Source organism: Dipodascopsis tothii (assembly GCF_038497935.1).
Source record: "Dipodascopsis tothii strain CBS 759.85 unplaced genomic scaffold V1510scaffold_11, whole genome shotgun sequence".
Taxonomy (NCBI): domain Eukaryota; kingdom Fungi; phylum Ascomycota; class Lipomycetes; order Lipomycetales; family Lipomycetaceae; genus Neoaidaea; species Neoaidaea tothii.
This window is the reverse complement of record NW_027117995.1, coordinates 267326-285300: the sequence shown is the minus strand read 5'-3', so window position 1 is coordinate 285300 and position 17975 is coordinate 267326. Positions and strand designations below refer to the sequence as shown.

General features: G+C 68.0%; 7 protein-coding genes across 7 annotated transcripts; 3 read left to right on the top strand and 4 right to left on the bottom strand.

The window, feature by feature from the left end:
* Positions 1–52: 52 nt before the first annotated feature.
* Positions 53–4555, bottom strand: V1510DRAFT_393138 (uncharacterized protein; the record flags this gene model as incomplete). Its single annotated transcript, XM_066931808.1, has 2 exons — positions 4360–4555; positions 53–4327 (listed from the first exon to the last, which is right to left on the bottom strand). Exons 1-2 carry the CDS (start codon positions 4366–4368, stop codon positions 53–55), a joined length of 4284 nt encoding a protein of 1427 aa, XP_066789573.1. The 5' UTR covers positions 4369–4555.
* A 957-nt stretch (positions 4556–5512) lies between these two features.
* Positions 5513–6432, bottom strand: V1510DRAFT_415457 (uncharacterized protein). The gene has a single exon (XM_066933598.1). The coding sequence runs from the start codon at positions 6391–6393 to the stop codon at positions 5584–5586; it is 810 nt and encodes a 269-aa protein (XP_066789572.1). The 5' UTR covers positions 6394–6432; the 3' UTR covers positions 5513–5583.
* A 985-nt stretch (positions 6433–7417) lies between these two features.
* On the top strand, positions 7418–8857 carry V1510DRAFT_376933 (acyltransferase-domain-containing protein). Its single transcript, XM_066931573.1, has 3 exons — positions 7418–7726; positions 7758–8134; positions 8166–8857. The coding sequence occupies exons 1-3, from the start codon at positions 7611–7613 to the stop codon at positions 8789–8791; spliced, it is 1119 nt and encodes a 372-aa protein (XP_066789571.1). The 5' UTR covers positions 7418–7610; the 3' UTR covers positions 8792–8857.
* A 152-nt stretch (positions 8858–9009) lies between these two features.
* V1510DRAFT_415451 (ubiquitin-conjugating enzyme) lies at positions 9010–9781 on the top strand. Its single transcript, XM_066933597.1, has 4 exons — positions 9010–9241; positions 9273–9337; positions 9370–9594; positions 9625–9781. The coding sequence occupies exons 1-4, from the start codon at positions 9200–9202 to the stop codon at positions 9749–9751; spliced, it is 459 nt and encodes a 152-aa protein (XP_066789570.1). The 5' UTR covers positions 9010–9199; the 3' UTR covers positions 9752–9781.
* V1510DRAFT_109488 (uncharacterized protein) lies at positions 9697–10737 on the bottom strand. The gene is made up of 6 exons (XM_066930231.1): positions 10630–10737; positions 10382–10483; positions 10141–10350; positions 9976–10109; positions 9861–9944; positions 9697–9821 (listed from the first exon to the last, which is right to left on the bottom strand). The coding sequence occupies exons 2-6, from the start codon at positions 10476–10478 to the stop codon at positions 9774–9776; spliced, it is 573 nt and encodes a 190-aa protein (XP_066789569.1). The 5' UTR covers positions 10479–10483; positions 10630–10737; the 3' UTR covers positions 9697–9773.
* Positions 10738–12159: 1422 nt separating this feature from the next.
* V1510DRAFT_415447 (EPSP synthase-domain-containing protein) lies at positions 12160–15749 on the top strand. Its single transcript, XM_066933596.1, has one exon. It carries the CDS (start codon positions 12254–12256, stop codon positions 15392–15394), a length of 3141 nt encoding a protein of 1046 aa, XP_066789568.1. The 5' UTR covers positions 12160–12253; the 3' UTR covers positions 15395–15749.
* Positions 15356–17192, bottom strand: V1510DRAFT_109464 (uncharacterized protein). Its single transcript, XM_066930230.1, has 2 exons — positions 16812–17192; positions 15356–16780 (listed from the first exon to the last, which is right to left on the bottom strand). Exons 1-2 carry the CDS (start codon positions 16984–16986, stop codon positions 15744–15746), a joined length of 1212 nt encoding a protein of 403 aa, XP_066789567.1. The 5' UTR covers positions 16987–17192; the 3' UTR covers positions 15356–15743.
* Between the last annotated feature and the right edge of the window lie 783 nt (positions 17193–17975).

Below are 17975 nucleotides of genomic sequence, written 5' to 3'. Positions count from 1 at the left end.
ACAGGTTTCCTGCCCAGTTAGTACCGCGTTCTGCAGGCCGTCCTCCAGGGCGCTACTGAGACTTACCAGTGCTGATAATGGTCTCGCCGTTCGCGCTGACACTGGAGTCACTTCCAAAGGACGTGCCGCCGTTGGACGTGTCGACCTTGCGGTCCTTAAAGTCCAGCCGGGTCGGCTCGAGGTCCCGCAGGTGGTCAAAGTCGCCGCGGACGACCTGCTCGCGGATGACGTCGATGTCGTAGGGGAAAAACAGCTTCTGCACGGCCTTGATCGTGAACCGCGGCAGCAGCGACGCCACCACGCTGAGGAACACGCACAGCCAGAACAGCAGCGTGCCGTAGACCTGGCCGGCGGCCCCGTAGAACGACGCCGAGTACAGCGTGACCGAGTACACCCCCGTCCAGAAGAACAGGATCACGATCGAGAACGCGATGATGAGCATAAACACCCAGTCCCACCGGTACTGGTTGAGCATCACGTAGAGGTTGCAGACGATGATGGCGCTGGTCGCCACAAACATGCCAAAGAACTCGCGCTGGTTGATCTGCAGGCCGGACTCGGTCACGTAGCCGCCCTGGTAGAAGCACAGGTACGCAAAGAAGAAGCAGATCACGCTCTGGTAGACGCCGTCGAGCATGTACAGCCAGAACTTGCGCTGCGTCCACTCCTTGCGCAGGATGCCGCGCCGGAACAGCTCCGGCACGGCCAGCGACACCCGGTCGTCGACGTCCTGGTCCATGATGCCCATGAGGATCACCGGCAGCGACGTGAACGCCAGGTTGTAGAGCAGGATGTACGTGTAGTCAAACAGGTACGACGCGTCGAAGTTGTTGTAGATCTGGTACCAGAACAGCGAGAGCGTGAAGATCAGGTTCTTGTAGAAGAAGTTCGCGATCATCTCCGACAGCCGGCGGTACGACCACCGGCCGTGGACCAGCAGCAGCCGCGAGAGGAAGCGGAACTGGCCGACGGCGTAGTCGGACGACATCACGGCCTGCCGGCCCTCCTCGCCGGCGATGCCCACGCCGATGTCGGCGGCCTGGATCATGGCCACGTCGTTGGCGCCGTCGCCGATGGCGAGCGTCATCACGTCCAGGCCGTCCTTGACCATCTTGACCACCGCCGCCTTCTGCGCCGGGCTCACGCGGCAGCACAGCACGGCCTTGCACTGCTTGCACAGCAGCAGGAACCGCGTCTTGAGCGCGCCGTCCAGCATCAGCTTGAGCGCGTCGCCGTCGATCACGAGCGCGTGCGTCGGCGGCGGCGGCGTGTGGTCCGTCTTGGCGAACTTGAGCTCGTCCTCCGTGCCCTTGAGCCCAAAGTAGCGGCCCATGTAGTCCACCAGCATGGCCTCGGCCTGCTCCAGCGTCGCGGTCTCGCCCAGCTGGAACACGATCAGCTCCATGGCCGTGCTCAGGATGTTGCACGAGAAGCCGATGTTGATCGCGGTCTCGACCTTGTCGCCCGTCAGCACCCACAGCTTGATGCCGGCCTCGGCCAGCAGCGAGATCGCGTCCGGCACGCCGTCCTGCAGCCGGTCCTCGATGGCCGTGCCGCCGAGCAGGACCAGCTCGCGCTCGATGCGGTCCGCCGCGATCTCCATCTTCTCCTCGCGGTCGACCAGCGCGGCCGCGGCCTCGTCGTGGTCCTTGCTCCACAGCGCGTACTCCTCCTCGGTGAGGACCCTCTGGGCGATGCACAGCGTGCGCAGGCCCTCGGTCGCGTAGTCGCCCAGGTGCTCCAGCGTCTGCTTCTTGAGCTGCTCCTGCCCGGCGCGGTTGAGCCGCGAGTAGATCATGCTGTCGGCGCCCTTGCAGAACAGCACGATGCGGCCGTCCTCGGGCATGCGCACGATCGCGCTCATGCGCTTCCGCGTCGAGTTGAACTCGAGCGTCGTCAGCACCGGGTACTCCTGCACCAGCCCCTGCACGTCCAGCACGACGCCGCGCTGCGTGCGGTCGACCAGCGAGAAGCCCATGTCGCGCGCGGTGCCGACCAGCGCGGCCTCGTCCGGCGACTGCGCCTTGAAGTCGATCACCGGCGGGTCCTCTGAGACCTTCTCGGTCAGGACCGAGTGGCACAGCGCCAGCGCGAGCATGAAGTTGCGCGTCGCCGCCGCCTGCTCGGACCCGGACGCGCCCTTCATGTCGTCGACGTACGTCGGCGCCACCAGCGTCGCGTTCTCCGGCCGCAGGTACGGGTTGTCGTAAATGTCCTTGAGCGAGACGATCATGTCGGCGTGCGCGCGCGCAATGCGCTCGCGCGCCTGCGCGCCCAGCTTCTCGGCGTCGAGGCCCTCGCGCTTCTGGATGCCGGCCATGGCCTCGGTGTAGGCCTCGCCGTACGACACCCCGTTGACCGTGCACTTCTTGAGCTGCATCACGTTCTGGGTGAGCGTGCCGGTCTTGTCCGAGAAGATGTATTCGATCTGGCCGAGGTCGTCCGAGATGTTCCACGACTTGGGCGTGCAGGGGTAGTCGATCGGCTCGTAGTACATGTACGTGTCCGAGTAGATGAAGAAGGCCTGGGCGGTCTTGATGATCTCGATCGTGATGTAGAGCGAGATCGGCACCAGCGTCTGGAACAGGATGACACCCGTCCAGAACGTCACCAGGCCGTCGACGGCCGCGCTGCCGCCGACCGAGCCGAACTCAAAGTAGTTCCACGAGCTGCTGCGGTGCGACCAGAACACGCCCTCGACGACGCCCGAGATGAAGCACAGCACAAAGAGGTTGACAAAGTTGATGACGACGTTGATGTTGAGCTCGCGCGCGATGCGCGACCGCTTCGACGGCGTCTCGCCCGCGTTGAGCATGATCTTGGTCTCGGCGCCGGTGAAGAGCACGACGCCGATGACCCAGTCCGTGTTGCGCAGCGAGCAGCCGCGCAGGAGCATGTTGTTGATCGTGATCGGCTCGGCCATCTCCTGCGGCTGCAGCGGCGAGCTGGCGTCGGACGGGTCGGCCGGCATGTTCTGTGTCCAGCGCACGACGCCCGAGTACGAGTACAGGTTCGGGTGCGGCGCCTCCGAGTCGATGATGAACGCGGCGCGCTCGCAGTCGCGCGAGTGCTTGATGCCGGCGCCGCAGCGCAGCGCCTGGCGCACCTTGAGGTTGGTCTCGCCGTCGAGGTTCTTGGTCTCGACGTAGCACGCGCCGTCCGAGTCGGACGTCGACAGGATGACCACGTCCGCCGGGATCTCGTCGTCGTTGCGGATCCGCACAATGTCGCCCACGCGCACGTTCTTCCAGAAGTTGCGCTTGAACCGCGCCGTGTTGGGCACGTCGCGCGAGAAGTCCATCAGCGACCCGTTCTTGAGGTCGATCGACGGCCGGTACGCCGGCAGCGACGAGTCCTCGTCCTCCTCGTTGATCGGCGCCGGGTGCGCGTAGTCGCGGCTCGGCGACAGCTCGCGCATCTGGTACGACTCCGAGTTGCGCGCCGAGCGCGTGTCGTACTCCGAGTACCCGGTCGCCGTGGTGCCCACGCGCGCCAGGTCCAGCGACGTGTCCTCGTCGCCGCGCCGGCCGGCCGCCGCGCGCTCCGCCAGGTACTTGGCCCGCGCCTTCTTCGACACCGAGCGCTTGAACCAGCGCAGGAACCGCAGCGACAGCCGCGTCGACGCCTTCTTGATGCGCCGCCACAGCGACACGTCCTCGTCCGACACGTTCGGGTTCGTCCACTGCGCCAGGAGCTGCGTCGGCGTGTTGTTCAGCGCCATGTCCAGCACCGTCCGCCGGTAGTCCTCGATCGCGTCCTTGAACGCCGTGATCACCACGATCACGATGATCGGCACCGCGTTCAGGCCGGGGTCGGTCGAGCCAAAGATCGGGAAGATCGAGAGGATGACGATAAACAAAAAGTAGATGTTGGCCACGTTGTGGAACTGGTAGTAGAGGTTCTTGGGCACAAACGACAGCGGCGTGTACTTGGCCGACCGCGTCTTGTTGCGCGGGTACCGCGCCAGCGGCTTGCCCTCGTCGTCGAGCTCCGTCTCGGGCAGCGACAGGTTGACGTACACGCGGCGGTGCGGGTCTGTGTCCGCCGTCGACGGGTCGTTCGGGTCGCCGGACGGCGGCATCGACGCCCGGCCTGAGAACAGCCCCGACATGCGCGCGGAGCCGCTGCCCGGCCGCGAGAAGCGCTTGCGCCGGTGCGGCCGCCCGTTCGGGTACCGCTGCGTGGCCCACCGCAGTCGGCCGGACTTCTGCGACAGCTCGCTGTCGGTCGCGCCCAGCGCCTTGATGTCATGCGCCGCGCTCTTGTCGGTCTCGTCCGCAAACACGTTGACCGTGTCGGTCATGTCGTCCGCAAAGGGACCCTCGTCCTGGCGTCAGTCGCGCCCGTGCCCGCACTTACCTGCGCCATCGTGCCGGCCTGGCCAAGAAGGCAGAGAGAGTGCTGCCGGTCCGCACGCGCTGGGCTGCGCGCCGGGGTAACGATACAATCTGCGCCTGCTGATGCGGCGGATGCTTGCCGTCCGTCGCGCTTGAGCGGCTGTGTGGGCGTTGAAAATTTTCTGTCGCGGAGACAGAGGTGAGGACGGAGTGCGAGCTCAGGCCTGGCGGACGGCCTGGCGGGCGGTGCGGCAAAAGGGGCGGTGCAGGCCGGGTAACCCAAGCCGGCTGCGCCTGTCCGGCCGGCTGCGGCGGCTGCCGCAGCCGCCGTGGCGCAGCACGTGCGGCCGCACTGGGCAGCCCGTCCCGCCCGCCACACGCCGCACCCCGGCGGCGGCGCGCGACCCGCGCGCGGCCGCGCGGAGCCTGCACCGCCGCACGCAGTGGCGCCGGTCTGTGCGGGCGCAGGCGCTAGGCGGCTGTGGCTAGGCGTGGCGGCAAGCCTAATCGTCGGCTCCGGGAGCGCGGCATCCGGCGCACCGCCACGCCGCCGCAGGCGCGCGGGTGCGGCTGACCCGTGCTGAGAACTACGACCCGCGCTAGCGCCGTTGCAGCCCCTGGCCGCCCACTCGTGGTACCAGGCCTACGGCCAACGGTGCCCCTGGGCGGCCGTCTGCGGCCGGCCAAGCCGGCCTTGCATACAGGAGCTGGGAAATTGCGCTGGCCGCGCCAGGCCGGCCGCGCTGTGCCACGCAAGACGCCACGCAATGGATTGGGCGCGGGCTAGCGCGGACGACTCGCGACGTAGCGCCCTGTTCGGTACTGCCGGTCAGGGGGCCGGGTCCACGGGTCCACGGGTCCGGTCCGGTTCGCGCTCAGGGGCTCCTCGCCGCGCCCGTGGGTCCGGTCCCGGGTCCGGCCTGCGTCTGGCCGCGCCCGGTCTGGGTCCACCGCGCACCGCCACGGCGGCAAAGTCCGCGGCTTTGGCAGCCGCCCACCCAGCTCACACCCACGGCTCACACCCGGTTCACGCCAGTCACAGCCGCGGCCGAATCACCGCCGCCGTCCGCCCTGCCGGCGTTAACGTAGCGTCGCCAAGAGCCCCGGCGCCCAGCGCCGCGCCGCCGCCATTGGCCGCCGTGCGACGCGTGCCTCGGCTGCACGTCTACGTTGCGTTCTGCAAGCCAATCTGATTAACTGCCCTATCGAGTGGCGCGCACCGCCGCACTGTGGCGCTCCATGACGTCTACAGCCGACTGCCGAGGTGCCGCCCGCCGTCGAGCGGGATCACCGCGCCGTTGATGTACGCCGACGCCGGCGACACCAGGAACACCACCAGCCCGACCAGGTCGGTGTCTGTGCCCAGTCGCCCGAGCGGGTTGGACTCCGCCAGCGTGTCCTCGCCCACTACCTGGAGCAACCCTGCCGTCATCTTGGTCGGGAAGAACCCGGGCGCGACCGCGTTGACGGTGATGTTGCGGGGACCCAGCTCGACCGCCAGCATCTTGGACAGGTGGTGCACGCCTGCCTTGGACGCCATGTAGCCGTACGTGCCCGACTCGGCCGCGCCCAGCATCTGCACGCCCAGCCCGGCCACCGATCCGATCGTGATCACCCGCGACGGATCTGCTGCGGTCCCGGCCGCCTCCAGCAACGGCACGGCTGCCTGGATCGTGTGGAACACGCCCTGCACGTTCAGCCGCATGACCTTGTCGAACGCCTCGGGCGGATGCTTGGCCAGCGGCGCGCCCCACGACGTGCCGGCGTTGGCGACCACAATGTCCAGCTTGCCGCCGGTCTGCCGGCCGATCTCCTCGACCATCTTGAAAATCTGGGCCGGATCGGCGCTGTCGCAGGCGATGCCGACCGCGCGGCCGTGGCCGCCAGCGTTCAGCTCGGCCGCTGCTGCCGCCGCCGCCTTTTGCTGCCGCGCCGTAACAAACACCGTGCTGGCGCCGTATTCCAGCAGGCCCCGAGCCACCGCCAGGCCGAGCCCGCGTGAGCTTCCCGTCACCAGTGCTGTCTTGCCTTTGATTGTGAAGATATCGGACGCCATGGGGTTCTGGGAGTTCCCCGCCGAGTTTTATACCTCGGCTGGTCGCCGCAAGCGGAACCCCGCGTGCTGGGAGCTAGGCGTTCTGGCGCGACGACGCGCGCGGCCCGCGGTGGGCTGGCGCGAGCCGGCGACGGCCAACGCGTGCTGGTACTACAGCATGTAGCCGCATATAACCGCCGGCCGCGAGCCCGCGGCGGCGACTCGGTCGGGACGGCTGCCCTCCGGGCAGGGTGTCGGCGGGTGCGCTGTGCTTGATCCTGCCCACAGGGCAGCTGTCATCGACGGCTCAGTGTGTCTGCCCGCGGGGGGCCGCCCGCCTGCGACAAACGCCCGTCACGGGCGTGCCAGTGGCCTTCAGCGGCGGCCCCGCCGAGCGACCGAGTGTAGCTGTCTTTGGGCAGGATCAAGCACGCGTCCGCCGGCACGTCTGCGCGAAGGCAGCCACCCCGAGCGAGTCGCACCGCAGGCTCGCCGCCCCGCTTCTCCAGAGCCGAGGTACAGATCTACGGCATTTGGACGCGGTCCGGAGACCCGGGCCGGCGGAACGCTAGTTGTTACCTGCAGCAGAATGCAGGCCGGCTAGTGCACGGGCCAGAAACCGGCGGCCTGAGCCCGAGCGGCAGGCCTTGTGCCGGCCTACGTCGCACGGGCGACGCTGGCAACGGCCAGCGGCACCTCTCGCCAGTCCGCGCACGCCAGCGGCGCCGCCCGGCCCTTGGTCGAATCAGCCGCACTTCGGATCCCGGCCGACACGGGGCGTGCCTGGAACGTGGGCGGAGATCGCGTGCACACTCAGCCGCACGACGTGCGGCGCGCGCCGCACGTCGTGCGGCTCACACCGGCCGGCCGCCGTCGGCTCGCGCCCGGCCGTCCAGCCGCCGGCCAGCATGCAGACGCCGGAGCGCCGCGGGCCGCCGCCGCCCGTCCGCGGTTGCCGGCGCTGCCGCGTCCCGCCCCCGCAGCCACCGCACCCCTCCTGCCAAGTCGCGCGGCCGCCCGGCGCCGCGCAGCCGGCGCCCGTAGACCGCCCGCAGCGCGGTGTCGGCCGCGGCCCGCCGGCTGCCGCGGCGCGCTGGCGGCCGCGCGGGTCCGGGGCCGGCGGGGCTGGCGGCGGGCTATTTCGTAATCCGGCGTGGCGCCGCGCCGTCTGGAGATCCACCGGCACCTCAACCCCGGAAGACAGCGCACAGGCGCAGGGTCAGCGCAGGCACAACACGATGGCTTCGAGCAGCGAGACCGGCGGAGGGCGCGCGCCGCGCGCGCCGCGGCCGCTGGTGCTGCAAGCAGTCCGGCTGGTGTCGTACGTGGCCTACCTGGGCTCGGCGATCCTGATGTACGTCCGGACAAGGCCGCACTGACAACAGCATCAACTTCACGCAGCTGCTGGGCGTGCCTGTGTGGGCCGTGTCGCGGGACGGGTACCATGCGTACGTGGACTACACCAAGCAATCGTTCGGGCTGCTGGTGACGACGATGACGCAGTGGTGGAGCCCGACGCCGGTGCACGTCGTCGGCGACAGCAGCGTGCGCGGGCTGATCACGCGCACGGAGGACGGCCGGCTCGAGACGCACTTTGGCGAGCGTGTCGTGCTGATTGCCAACCACCAGATCTACACGGACTGGCTGTACCTGTGGTGGACGGCGTACACGAACCGGATGCACGGCGCGCTGTACATCGTCCTCAAGGAGTCGCTGCGCCACGTGCCGTTCGTCGGCTGGGGCATGCAGGCGTACCGGTTCAGTAAGTGTGCGCGTGGCCCGGGCTGACCCAGTCTTCCTCTCGCGGCGGTGGGAGCAGGACGAGAGCCGGTTGCGCTCGGCACTGGCCGCGATCGACGCCGAGCCCGAGTGGCCGGCGTGGCTGCTGGTCTTCCCGGAAGGCACCAACTTCACCCAGAACGGCGTGGACAAGAGCACCAAATACGCCGAGCGGGCGGGCATTGTGGACGCGCCGCGGCACATGCTGCTGCCGCGCGCGCGCGGCCTGTACACGATGCTGCGCGGCCTGCGCGCGTCCGTGCCGTACGTGTACGACTGCACGATGGCGTACGAGGGCGTGCCCGAGGGCGGCTTTGGCCAGGACTACTTCACCCTGCCGTCGATCTACTTCCAAGGCCGGCCGCCGAAGAGCGTGCACATGCACTGGCGCCGCTTCGCGGTCGCCGACATTCCGCTGGACGACGAGGCCGCGTTCGACAAGTGGCTGCGCGAGCGCTGGCTCGAGAAGGACGCGCTCCTGACGGCGTACTACGCGAACGGCCATTTTGACGGCGACGTGCAGGTCGACACCGAGGTGCGCCTGCGGCGCCCGGCCGAGATCGTCCAGGTCTACGCGGTCGCGCTGGTGTTTGCCATGTGCGTGAACCTGGCGTGCAAGGCGTGGAAGATTATGTCGTAGCGGCGGCCGGGCGGCCCGGCGCCGGGGGAACGCCCCGCGGAGATGTGAATGTAATTGTTCTCTTTGGCTGCGCCGCACGGGGTGCGGCGCTGTAGCGCCGCACATCGCGCGGCTCGAGAGCGCGCGGTGTGCGCCGCACAACGTGCGGCGTGAGCCGCACTGGGCGCGGCGGCATACCCGTCGCGTCGCGCCGCACATATTCCTCCCACGTCGCCGCCGCCGTCTCTTAACCGCACCTTCGCCGCAGTCGTCCCCAGCAGTTCGGTCTCTCGTCAGTCCGCCGCCGCCGTCGCCCGTCGACCGCCCGATCCAGCCGCCTCTTCCACGCCGCCGCCCCGTCGTCGCCGCCGCGCCGCCTCCCGTCCGGATCGGCCCGATCGGCTCGTCTGACCTACCGCCACCGCCGCCATGTCCACCACCGCCCGCCGCCGGCTGATGCGCGACTTCAAGGTACGTCCGGCCCCAGCCGCGCTGACGCCAGCGCATGCAGCAAGACCCGCCCGCCGGTGTCTCGGCCTCGCCCGTCGCCGACAACGTCATGACCTGGTACGTACCCCGCTGCCGCCCGCTGACGCCAGGAACGCCGTCATCATCGGCCCCAACGACACGCCGTTCGAGGACGGCACGTTCCGGCTTGTCATGCAGTTCGACGAGCAGTACCCCAACAAGCCGCCGGTCGTGCGGTTCATTTCGCAGATGTTCCACCCCAACGTCTACGCCTCTGGCGAGCTTTGCCTGGACATCCTGCAGAACCGGTGGAGCCCGACGTACGACGTCGCCGCCATCCTGACGTCGATCCAGAGGTACGCCCGTCGCCGACCCTGCTGACCCAGTCTGCTCAACGACCCCAACACGGCCAGCCCGGCCAACGTCGAGGCCTCGAACCTCTACAAGGATCACCGCAAGCAGTACGAGAAGCGCGTGCGCGAGACCGTCGAGGCCAGCTGGGAAGAGTCATAGTGGTTTGAATCTAGTACATTGTCTACACAAGTCCGTCGTAGATCGTCAGCGCCGACACCACCGTCGGGTCCTGCTGTCAGCGCGCCCGCTCGCCCGGGCGTCCACGTACCTGCTGCGATACCGCGCCAAACTCGGCCGGCGACAGCGCGTCGCGCCGGTCCTTGCCGGCCGCCGCGAAGATCTTGGCAACCCGCTGCTGTCAGCGCGCTCGCGCGCCCACGCACCTTTTCCGCCGTGGCCTCGTCTGCCGGCAGCTTCATCATCGAGCCCACCATGCGATAGATGGCGTCGACGACGGCGACCATCTCTGTGTAGCTCACTCGGCCGTCGTGGTCCTGGTCGTAGAGCTGGAAAGACCCTGGAGTCAGCGAGCCCGGCGGGCCACGTACACTTGATCTTTTCCTCGATCGACCCGCGCGCCGTCACCGACAGCGCGCAGATAAAGTCCTTGAAGTCGATCGTGCCGTTGCTGCTTGTGTCAAACGCGTTGAAGACGTACTCGGCGAACCCGGACGGGTCGCCGAACGGAAAGAACTGCTTGAAGATCCGCTGGTACTCGGCTTTGGTCATGTGTCCGGACGGGCAGTCCTTGAGAAAGTCTGGGTCAGCGCGCTCGGTCCGGCGCCGTACCTTTGTACCACTGCTGCAGCTCCTTGCGGTCAAAGTACGTCGACTTTTGCAGCTCCTGCAGCTGCTCGTGGCTCAGCTTGGACTGTGCTTTGCCCATCGCGCCTGGCGGTCAGCACGGTCGATGGAATGCGGTGCGACCGCGGCGTCGCGGTGCACGGCTGCGGCCGAGCGCTCCGGCCATGTGCCGGCCGCCGCCTGCCGGGCCGACGAGCCGCGGCGGCGACGACGAGTCGTCGGTGCTGGCTTACCTGTTGGTGGATCGACGTCGTAAGGATGCCGCCGTGTGTCGCGTTCGCTTGGCGCGTCGCTGATCGCGTCGTCCGATCACTGCCTGTGCGATTCCTGCGATGGCTCCCCACGATGTGTCCGCGGTGTGTGTGTCGCAGTCTGGTCGCCTGGTCGTGCTGCCGTCTGGTGACGTTTGTTGCGCTGCCTGTAACTATTGCCTAATCAGTCCTGTTGACGCCTTGCCGATTTTGGCAGTGCCTGGACGGGTTGCCCCATCTGGCATTTTCTCGAGGCGGTGGGACGCACGACCCGCGAGTCGCGACGGCCGATCTGGACAGGGGCGAGCGCTAGAGGGCCTGCGGCGTCCGCGACCGGGTCCTGGTCGTGGGCGGTATGGCCGGGCTGACGCTGTGATGCCCACTGCCATGGCGCGGTCCCGCTGGCTGACCTGGACGCGACTGGCGGCTCGATACGGCTCATACACCCGGTGACGGCCGGCCGGCGATGACCCAGGCGAGCGTAGAGCCCGAGCGGTGACCCGCAGATATCGACCCGTGGTGTACGACCCACGACCCGTCGGCTACTGACCCGCGACTCGCGACCCGCGAGTCCTGCCCAGCCGTGATGACCCGTCCCCTGCCGACCCGGCCCGTCCGGCCCGTCCGGCCCGCCAGCCTCACCGCGGTGTCACACGTCGCGTACCGCCCATGGCGGTCCTACGTTCTACCGCCTTGCGTTCTGCCGTTTTACGTTTTGCCGCACGCCGATATCGGTGACTCGGCCCGTCGCCCGTCCCGCGGTCCGCAGGCTGATCCGCGACCCGGTCGCCGCCCAGACCTACAGTACTTCACACACAACCGGCCCGCGCGTCCGACATTGTGCGGGGTACTCCGCCTGGCCTGGCGGCGGCCGTCGTAGCAAGAGTCTTTGTCCTGACCTTATTTACCGTTTGGGAGGTAACCGCTACATGGCCGCCGTATGCATCTCAACGGCAGATCACGTCTTATTGGCGAACTGGCCGGCCGTGCCCCGTAAGCTGGACCTCCGGCGACGTCGCCGGGGTTGTCTGCGACGCGCAGATCGTGTCAGGGTGCCGTCCCGGAGGCCACGGGGCGGCGCGCGGTTGACCGATTCGCCATATTGCCGCCGGAGCGCTCTCGCCCGGCAGCACACGGCCGCGGCCACGGCCGGCCAGCACAGCCACAGCCGGGATGGCCGCCCCGAACGGTCTTCGACCGGCCTCGGACGGCGTGACGGTCCGCGGGACCGCCTCTGTAGCCGTCTACCGTAGTTCGGACACCATCGTCCCCAGCCAGGTACCGCCAGGCACCAGGACACCAGCGACCCGGCTCTGCCGGGTCGCCGTCGGGTCTACCGCCGGGTCCGGGCGCCGGCCGGCTCCCCCGCCAAACAAGCCGTGCGCCACAGCCGTGCAACCCGGGGAAGCCGTACAACATATTGCCGCAGCACCGCCACAGTGTAAGAGTCACAAGGAACCCAGCGGTGGCGCGCACAAAGAACGTGGCACAACGCCAAACTTCGCGAGTATATAGAAAATTTTTTTGACGCATCTCGCCAGTTCGCAGGACCAGCACGCGCATTCCCTTGCAATTCTCTCAATTCACGCTCTATCGGTGCAGCAAGATGGTGCCGACTTCCAGCAGCATCAGCCCGTCGCGGGTGTCGATCCTCGGGTCGGACACAATCGTGGTCGGGTTCTCGCTGCGCGATGAAATGCTCAAAGAGATCCTGACGGAGCTGCCGTCGACGACGTACATCTTCATCACAGACACCAACATTGGCGGCATTCACCTGGACGGCCTGCGGGCGGCGTTTGCGGCCAAGGCCAAGGAGCTCGGCAAGACCGTGCGGCTGCTAGCGTACCAGATCGCTCCCGGCGAGAGCAGCAAGTCGCGCGAGACTAAGGCCGCGATCGAGGACTGGATGCTGCTCAACCGTTGCACGCGCGACACGGTGCTGCTGGCGCTCGGCGGCGGCGTGATTGGCGACATGATCGGCTACGTGGCCGCGACGTTCATGCGCGGCATCCGCTTCGTGCAGATTCCGACGACGCTGCTGGCGATGGTGGACTCGTCAATCGGCGGCAAGACGGCGATCGACACGCCGTACGGCAAGAACTTCATCGGCGCGTTCTGGCAGCCGTCGCGGATCTTCATCGACCTGCAGTTCCTCGAGTCGCTGCCCGAGCGGCAGTTCATCAACGGCATGGCCGAGGTGATCAAGACGGCCGCGATCTGGGACGAGACCGAGTTCAAGCGGCTGGAGGACAACGCCGAGATCTTCCTGCGGGCGATCCGCACGCGCGACGCGCAGGGCCGGGCGGACCTGGCCGGCGTGCAGAAGCTGCTGCACGACTCGATCGTGGGCTCGGTCCGGGTCAAGGCGTACGTCGTGACCGCGGACGAGCGCGAGGGCGGGCTGCGCAACCTGCTCAACTTTGGCCACTCGATCGGCCACGCCATGGAGTCGATCCTGACGCCCGAGATCCTGCACGGCGAGTGCGTGGCCATCGGCATGGTCAAAGAGGCCGAGCTGGCGCGGTACCTGGGCGTGCTGGCGCCGGCCGCGGTCGCGCGGCTGGCCAAGTGCCTGGACGCGTACGCGCTGCCGACGTCGCTCGACGACGCGGTCGTGCGCCGGCGGTCGGGCGACCGCATCTGCCCGGTCGAGCAGATGATCGACGTCATGGGCGTCGACAAGAAGAACGACGGCTACAACAAGAAGATCGTGCTGCTGTCGGCGATCGGCCGCACGCACGAGAAGAAGGCGTCGGTGGTGACCGACGACGTCATCCGGCTGGTGCTGTCGCCGAACGTGTTTGTGGGCGCGCCGCGGAGCCCGATCGGCCACGTCGACGTGACGCCGCCGGGCTCCAAGTCGATCACGAACCGCGCGCTGCTGCTGGCGGCGCTGGCGTCGGGCACGTGCCGGCTGGCCAACCTCCTGCGCTCGGACGACACCGAGCACATGATGGCCGCCATCAAGCAGCTCGGCGGCGCCGACTTTGCGTGGGAGAACGACGGCGAGATCCTGGTCGTGCACGGCCGCGGCGGCCGGCTGACGGCGCCCTCGGGCGAGCTCTACCTGGGCAACTCGGGCACGTCGTCGCGGTTCCTGGCCTCGGTGGCCGCGCTGGCCAAGCCGTCTGAGTTTGCGTCCACCGTGGTGCTGACCGGCAACCACCGCATGAAGGTGCGGCCGATCGCGCCGCTGGTGGACGCGCTCGCGACCAACGGCTGCAACGTGCGCTACCTCGAGAACACGGGCTCGCTGCCGATCGCGGTCGACGCACGCAGCACGCTGCGCGGCGGCCGCATCGAGCTCGGCGCGACCATCTCGTCGCAGTACGTGTCGTCGGTGCTCATGGCCGCGCCGTACGCGGACGAGCCCGTGACGCTGGCGCTCGTCGGCGGCAAGCCGATCTCGCAGTCGTACATCGACATGACGATCGCCATGATGGCCGACTTTGGCGTGCACGTCACGCGCTCGGCGACCGAGGAGCACACGTACCTGATCCCCAAGGCCGTGTACACGGCGCCGGCCGAGTACGTGATCGAGAGCGACGCGTCGTCGGCCACATATCCGCTGGCGCTGGCCGCGCTCACGGGCTCGTCGTGCACGATCCCCAACATCGGCTCGAGCTCGCTGCAGGGCGACGCGCGGTTCGCGGTCGACGTCCTGCGGCCGATGGGCTGCACGGTCGAGCAGACCGCGACGACGACGACCGTGCAGGGCCCGCCGCCGGGCGGCCTGGTGCCGCTCAAGCACATCGACATGGAGCCGATGACGGACGCGTTCCTGACCGCGGCCGTGCTGGCCGCCGTGGCCTCGGCCAAGGACGGCGCCAACTTCCCGACGCTGATCACGGGCATCGCCAACCAGCACGTCAAGGAGTGCGACCGCATCGACGCCATGGTGACCGAGCTGGCCAAGTTCGGCGTGGCCGCCAAGAACCTGCCGGACGGCATCGAGATCCTCGGCAAGGAGACCGTGGCGGCGCTGGCGGTGCCGTCGACGGGCGTGTACACATACGACGACCACCGCGTGGCCATGAGCTTCAGTCTGCTGGCCACGGTGGCGGCCGAGCCGGTGCTGCTGCTGGACCGCCGGTGCGTGGAGAAGACGTGGCCGACGTGGTGGGACGTGCTGCACGGCAAGTTTGCCGTGCGCCTCGAGGGCTCGGACTTTGTGCGGCCGAAGGAGGCGTCTGCGGCCCAGCCGGACCACCGCAAGTCGGTGTTTGTGATCGGCATGCGCGGTGCGGGCAAGACGACGATTGGCCGCATGATGGCCGTTGCCGCTGGCAAGAAGTTCAAGGACCTGGACGACTTCTTTGAGGAGAAGGCCGGCCAGAGCGTGATGGACTATGTCAACACCAAGGGCTGGGACGCGTTCCGGGCGACCGAGCTTGAGATGCTCGAGCTGGCTGCCAAGGAGATGCCCGAGGGCTACATTCTGGCGTGCGGCGGCGGCCTGGTGGAGACGCCGGCGGCGCGCGCGTTCCTCGAGCGTTACAAGGAGACGGGCATTGTGGTGCACATCCACCGCAACCTGCAACAGATCATGGACTACCTCGAGCGCGACAAGAGCCGGCCGGCGTACGTGGACGACATCTACGGTGTGTGGCTGCGCCGGCGGACGTGGTTTGCGTCGTGCTCGAACTTCCTGCTGTACAACCCGAACCTGGAGACGGCCAGCGACAAGAAGAACCTCGAGAAGAACCTGCGGGACTTTTTTGTGGGCATTGCCAAGCCCACGGCCTAGTGGCCCCTGGCGTTTTTGGTTTGTTTGAGTTGAGGAAGTGGTCGGCGGTGTGGAGGCGCGGTGCAGAGCGGCTATGTGGTGGCTATATGGTGGCTATGTGGTGGCTATGTGGTGGCTATATGGCGGCTATACGGCGGCTATACGGCGGCCATATGACGGCCACACGGTGGCCATATGGTGACCATATGGCCGCTATACCGCGGTCGTGCGGCGGCGCACAGTGGCTACATGCGGCTATATGCCCTGCGGCTATATGCCACCCCCCACCTGCACCCGCACCAGCCTCCAGCCGCACCACCTGTACCAAAAGTTATTGGATTGTGCGCGATAGTAATATATAACATCCCAGCTAGAATGGATACCGTGACGGCTCGTTGGCGGGGTCAATCAGGCCCTGCTCGACCTGTTTGCGATGCTCGGCCTCCAAAAACGGCAGCGTGACATCGACGTACTTGCGCTTGCCCTTGTACGACGACACGTCGGCCGCCCAGGCTTTCATGCCGTCCGCCAGCCGCCCGGGCACGTACGGTTCCTTGGCCATCTCAACGACCGGCACAAAGTAAGTGCGGATCGTGAAGACCACACCGCCGGACTTGGGCAGCCGGCGCAGCGACTGTCGCTCGGACCGGAAGTGCATGTGCTCGAGCGACGAGGCCACATCAGCCGTGTCCCAGCCGACTTCCGGGCTGTCTTCCGGACCAATGGCGTCAGACCAGCCCAGGCCGTCGTCGATCTGGAGAAAGTAGTTGTTGCGGGTGACGGCCTTCTCGGGCTTCATGCGCACAAAGAAGCGCTCCATGGAGCCCTGCAGCTTCTCCTTGAACTGGGGCACGTCGCCGGAGGTGTGGATCTCGGACAGCGGCATACCGAACTTGTCGCTCAGCCGCCAGAACCCGGCGAGGACGATGCAGGCCGCGCGCAGGTAGTACTGGCCGTCGGGGCCCTCCATCATGATGGCCAGGTCGTCCTGGACGAGCTTGGCGGCGACGGCCATCGGATCGTCGCCCGGCCGCAGCGCGGTGTAGTCAAACGACTCGCCCGTGACGACGTTGTCGATGCCCACCGCCGTCCGGCGGAACATGGACGGGTACCGCGCCGGCAGGTACTGGCGGAACTCTTCGAGCAGCTCCATGGCAGCGTCGAACGCGTCAGCGCCGGTCCGCGAGAGCTTGTCGCCACGCTCGGCCAGCCGCCGCGTCTTTTCGGCGTGGAACTTGGGGAACTCGTTGTCGAGCTCGATCCACTCGTGCCAGTCCATGTTGCGGATGCCCATGGTGACGTGGTAGTTGTGCTTGAACGGCCGGTACGGCAGCGGCTTGGTCGTGGCCACGTCCCAGTCAGGGTAGGGCGGCGGTACGGGCGTCTTGAAGTCGGACGGGACCCAGACTGCGGTCAGCGGTGGCAGACGGGGACGTACCTCCGGGCGTGCGCGGCTGCTCCTTGGCGGCGGCGACGGGGACCTTGCGGCGGCCCGGGAGCTGGGCGACGGCGAGCACGGCTAGCAGCAGCAGCGCGGCCGCGGCCGCGACGTGCACCGGCGACTGCACCGCCGTGGTCCACAGCGACGACGCGATATCCGTAGACAGGCCCATGGTGTGATCTGCCGGGTGCTGGGCGCGGCCGAGGACTATATACGACCCCGGGCGCGCGCTAGCGCTGACTTATCGGCGGTGCTGGCAGGCGCGCCTGTGCGTGCGCGGAAACCCGGGCGATCCTGGGCACGCCGGCGGACGCACGGCGGACGTGCAGACGCCACGACACCGACCTGCGGCCTCGGTCAGCACTCACGGTATTGGCCGTCGGACGGCCTCGTGTTCGTACTGCGTTCCAGGCTCCACCGGCAGCCGTTCTGCAACTGCAAGTGCTGAGTCACGGGAGGTGAGCGGCCCCGGACAGGATGTCCCGTCTGGGCTAGCGCAGCCACTCCGGGACTAGCGCGCGCCGATAGCTTATCAGGAACCGCCCGCAGGCAACGTCGGGGACGGACCGTGCGGCGCAACCCGCCGATAATGCACACTTATGCACGGCCCTGCAGTCGCATGCACCTATATGCACGTCAACAGCGCCAAGAAACCTAATCTTAAGCGCGCCCACCGCTCGGGCACCGTCCGCGCTGCTGGGTTCGCTTACTGCGCCCGCATGCACAGACCTGCGCCCGCCACGCGCGGATCCCTTTGCTCAAACCGGAGCGCTGTTCCAGTGGCTTGGACACCTGCAGCGGCGCGGGGTTTCGTAGCCGTCTACGGCGGCCTGCAGCGCACGGCCGTTCGAGTCGCTGCGGCTGTGAGGTCTGACGCGGCCGGCGGCAATCAGGGATGGCCCCGGGACGGTGGGCCGCGGCGACTGCGTCGAAGGCAGCGGACGGCAGGGGTGCCCGAGCCTCCGGCGGCGACTCCGTCGAGGGTGTGCCCTGCGGGCGGCAGCGATGCCCGAGCCTCTGACGGCGAGCCCGTCGGGAGAGGCCGTGCAGGTGGCTATATGCGGGTATGAGCCGCATGGGGTGCGGCTCGGCTGGCCGCAAGACGCCACGCGGCCGGTGGGCGTGCCCGAGCCTCCGGCGGCGACTCCGTCGAGGGTACGC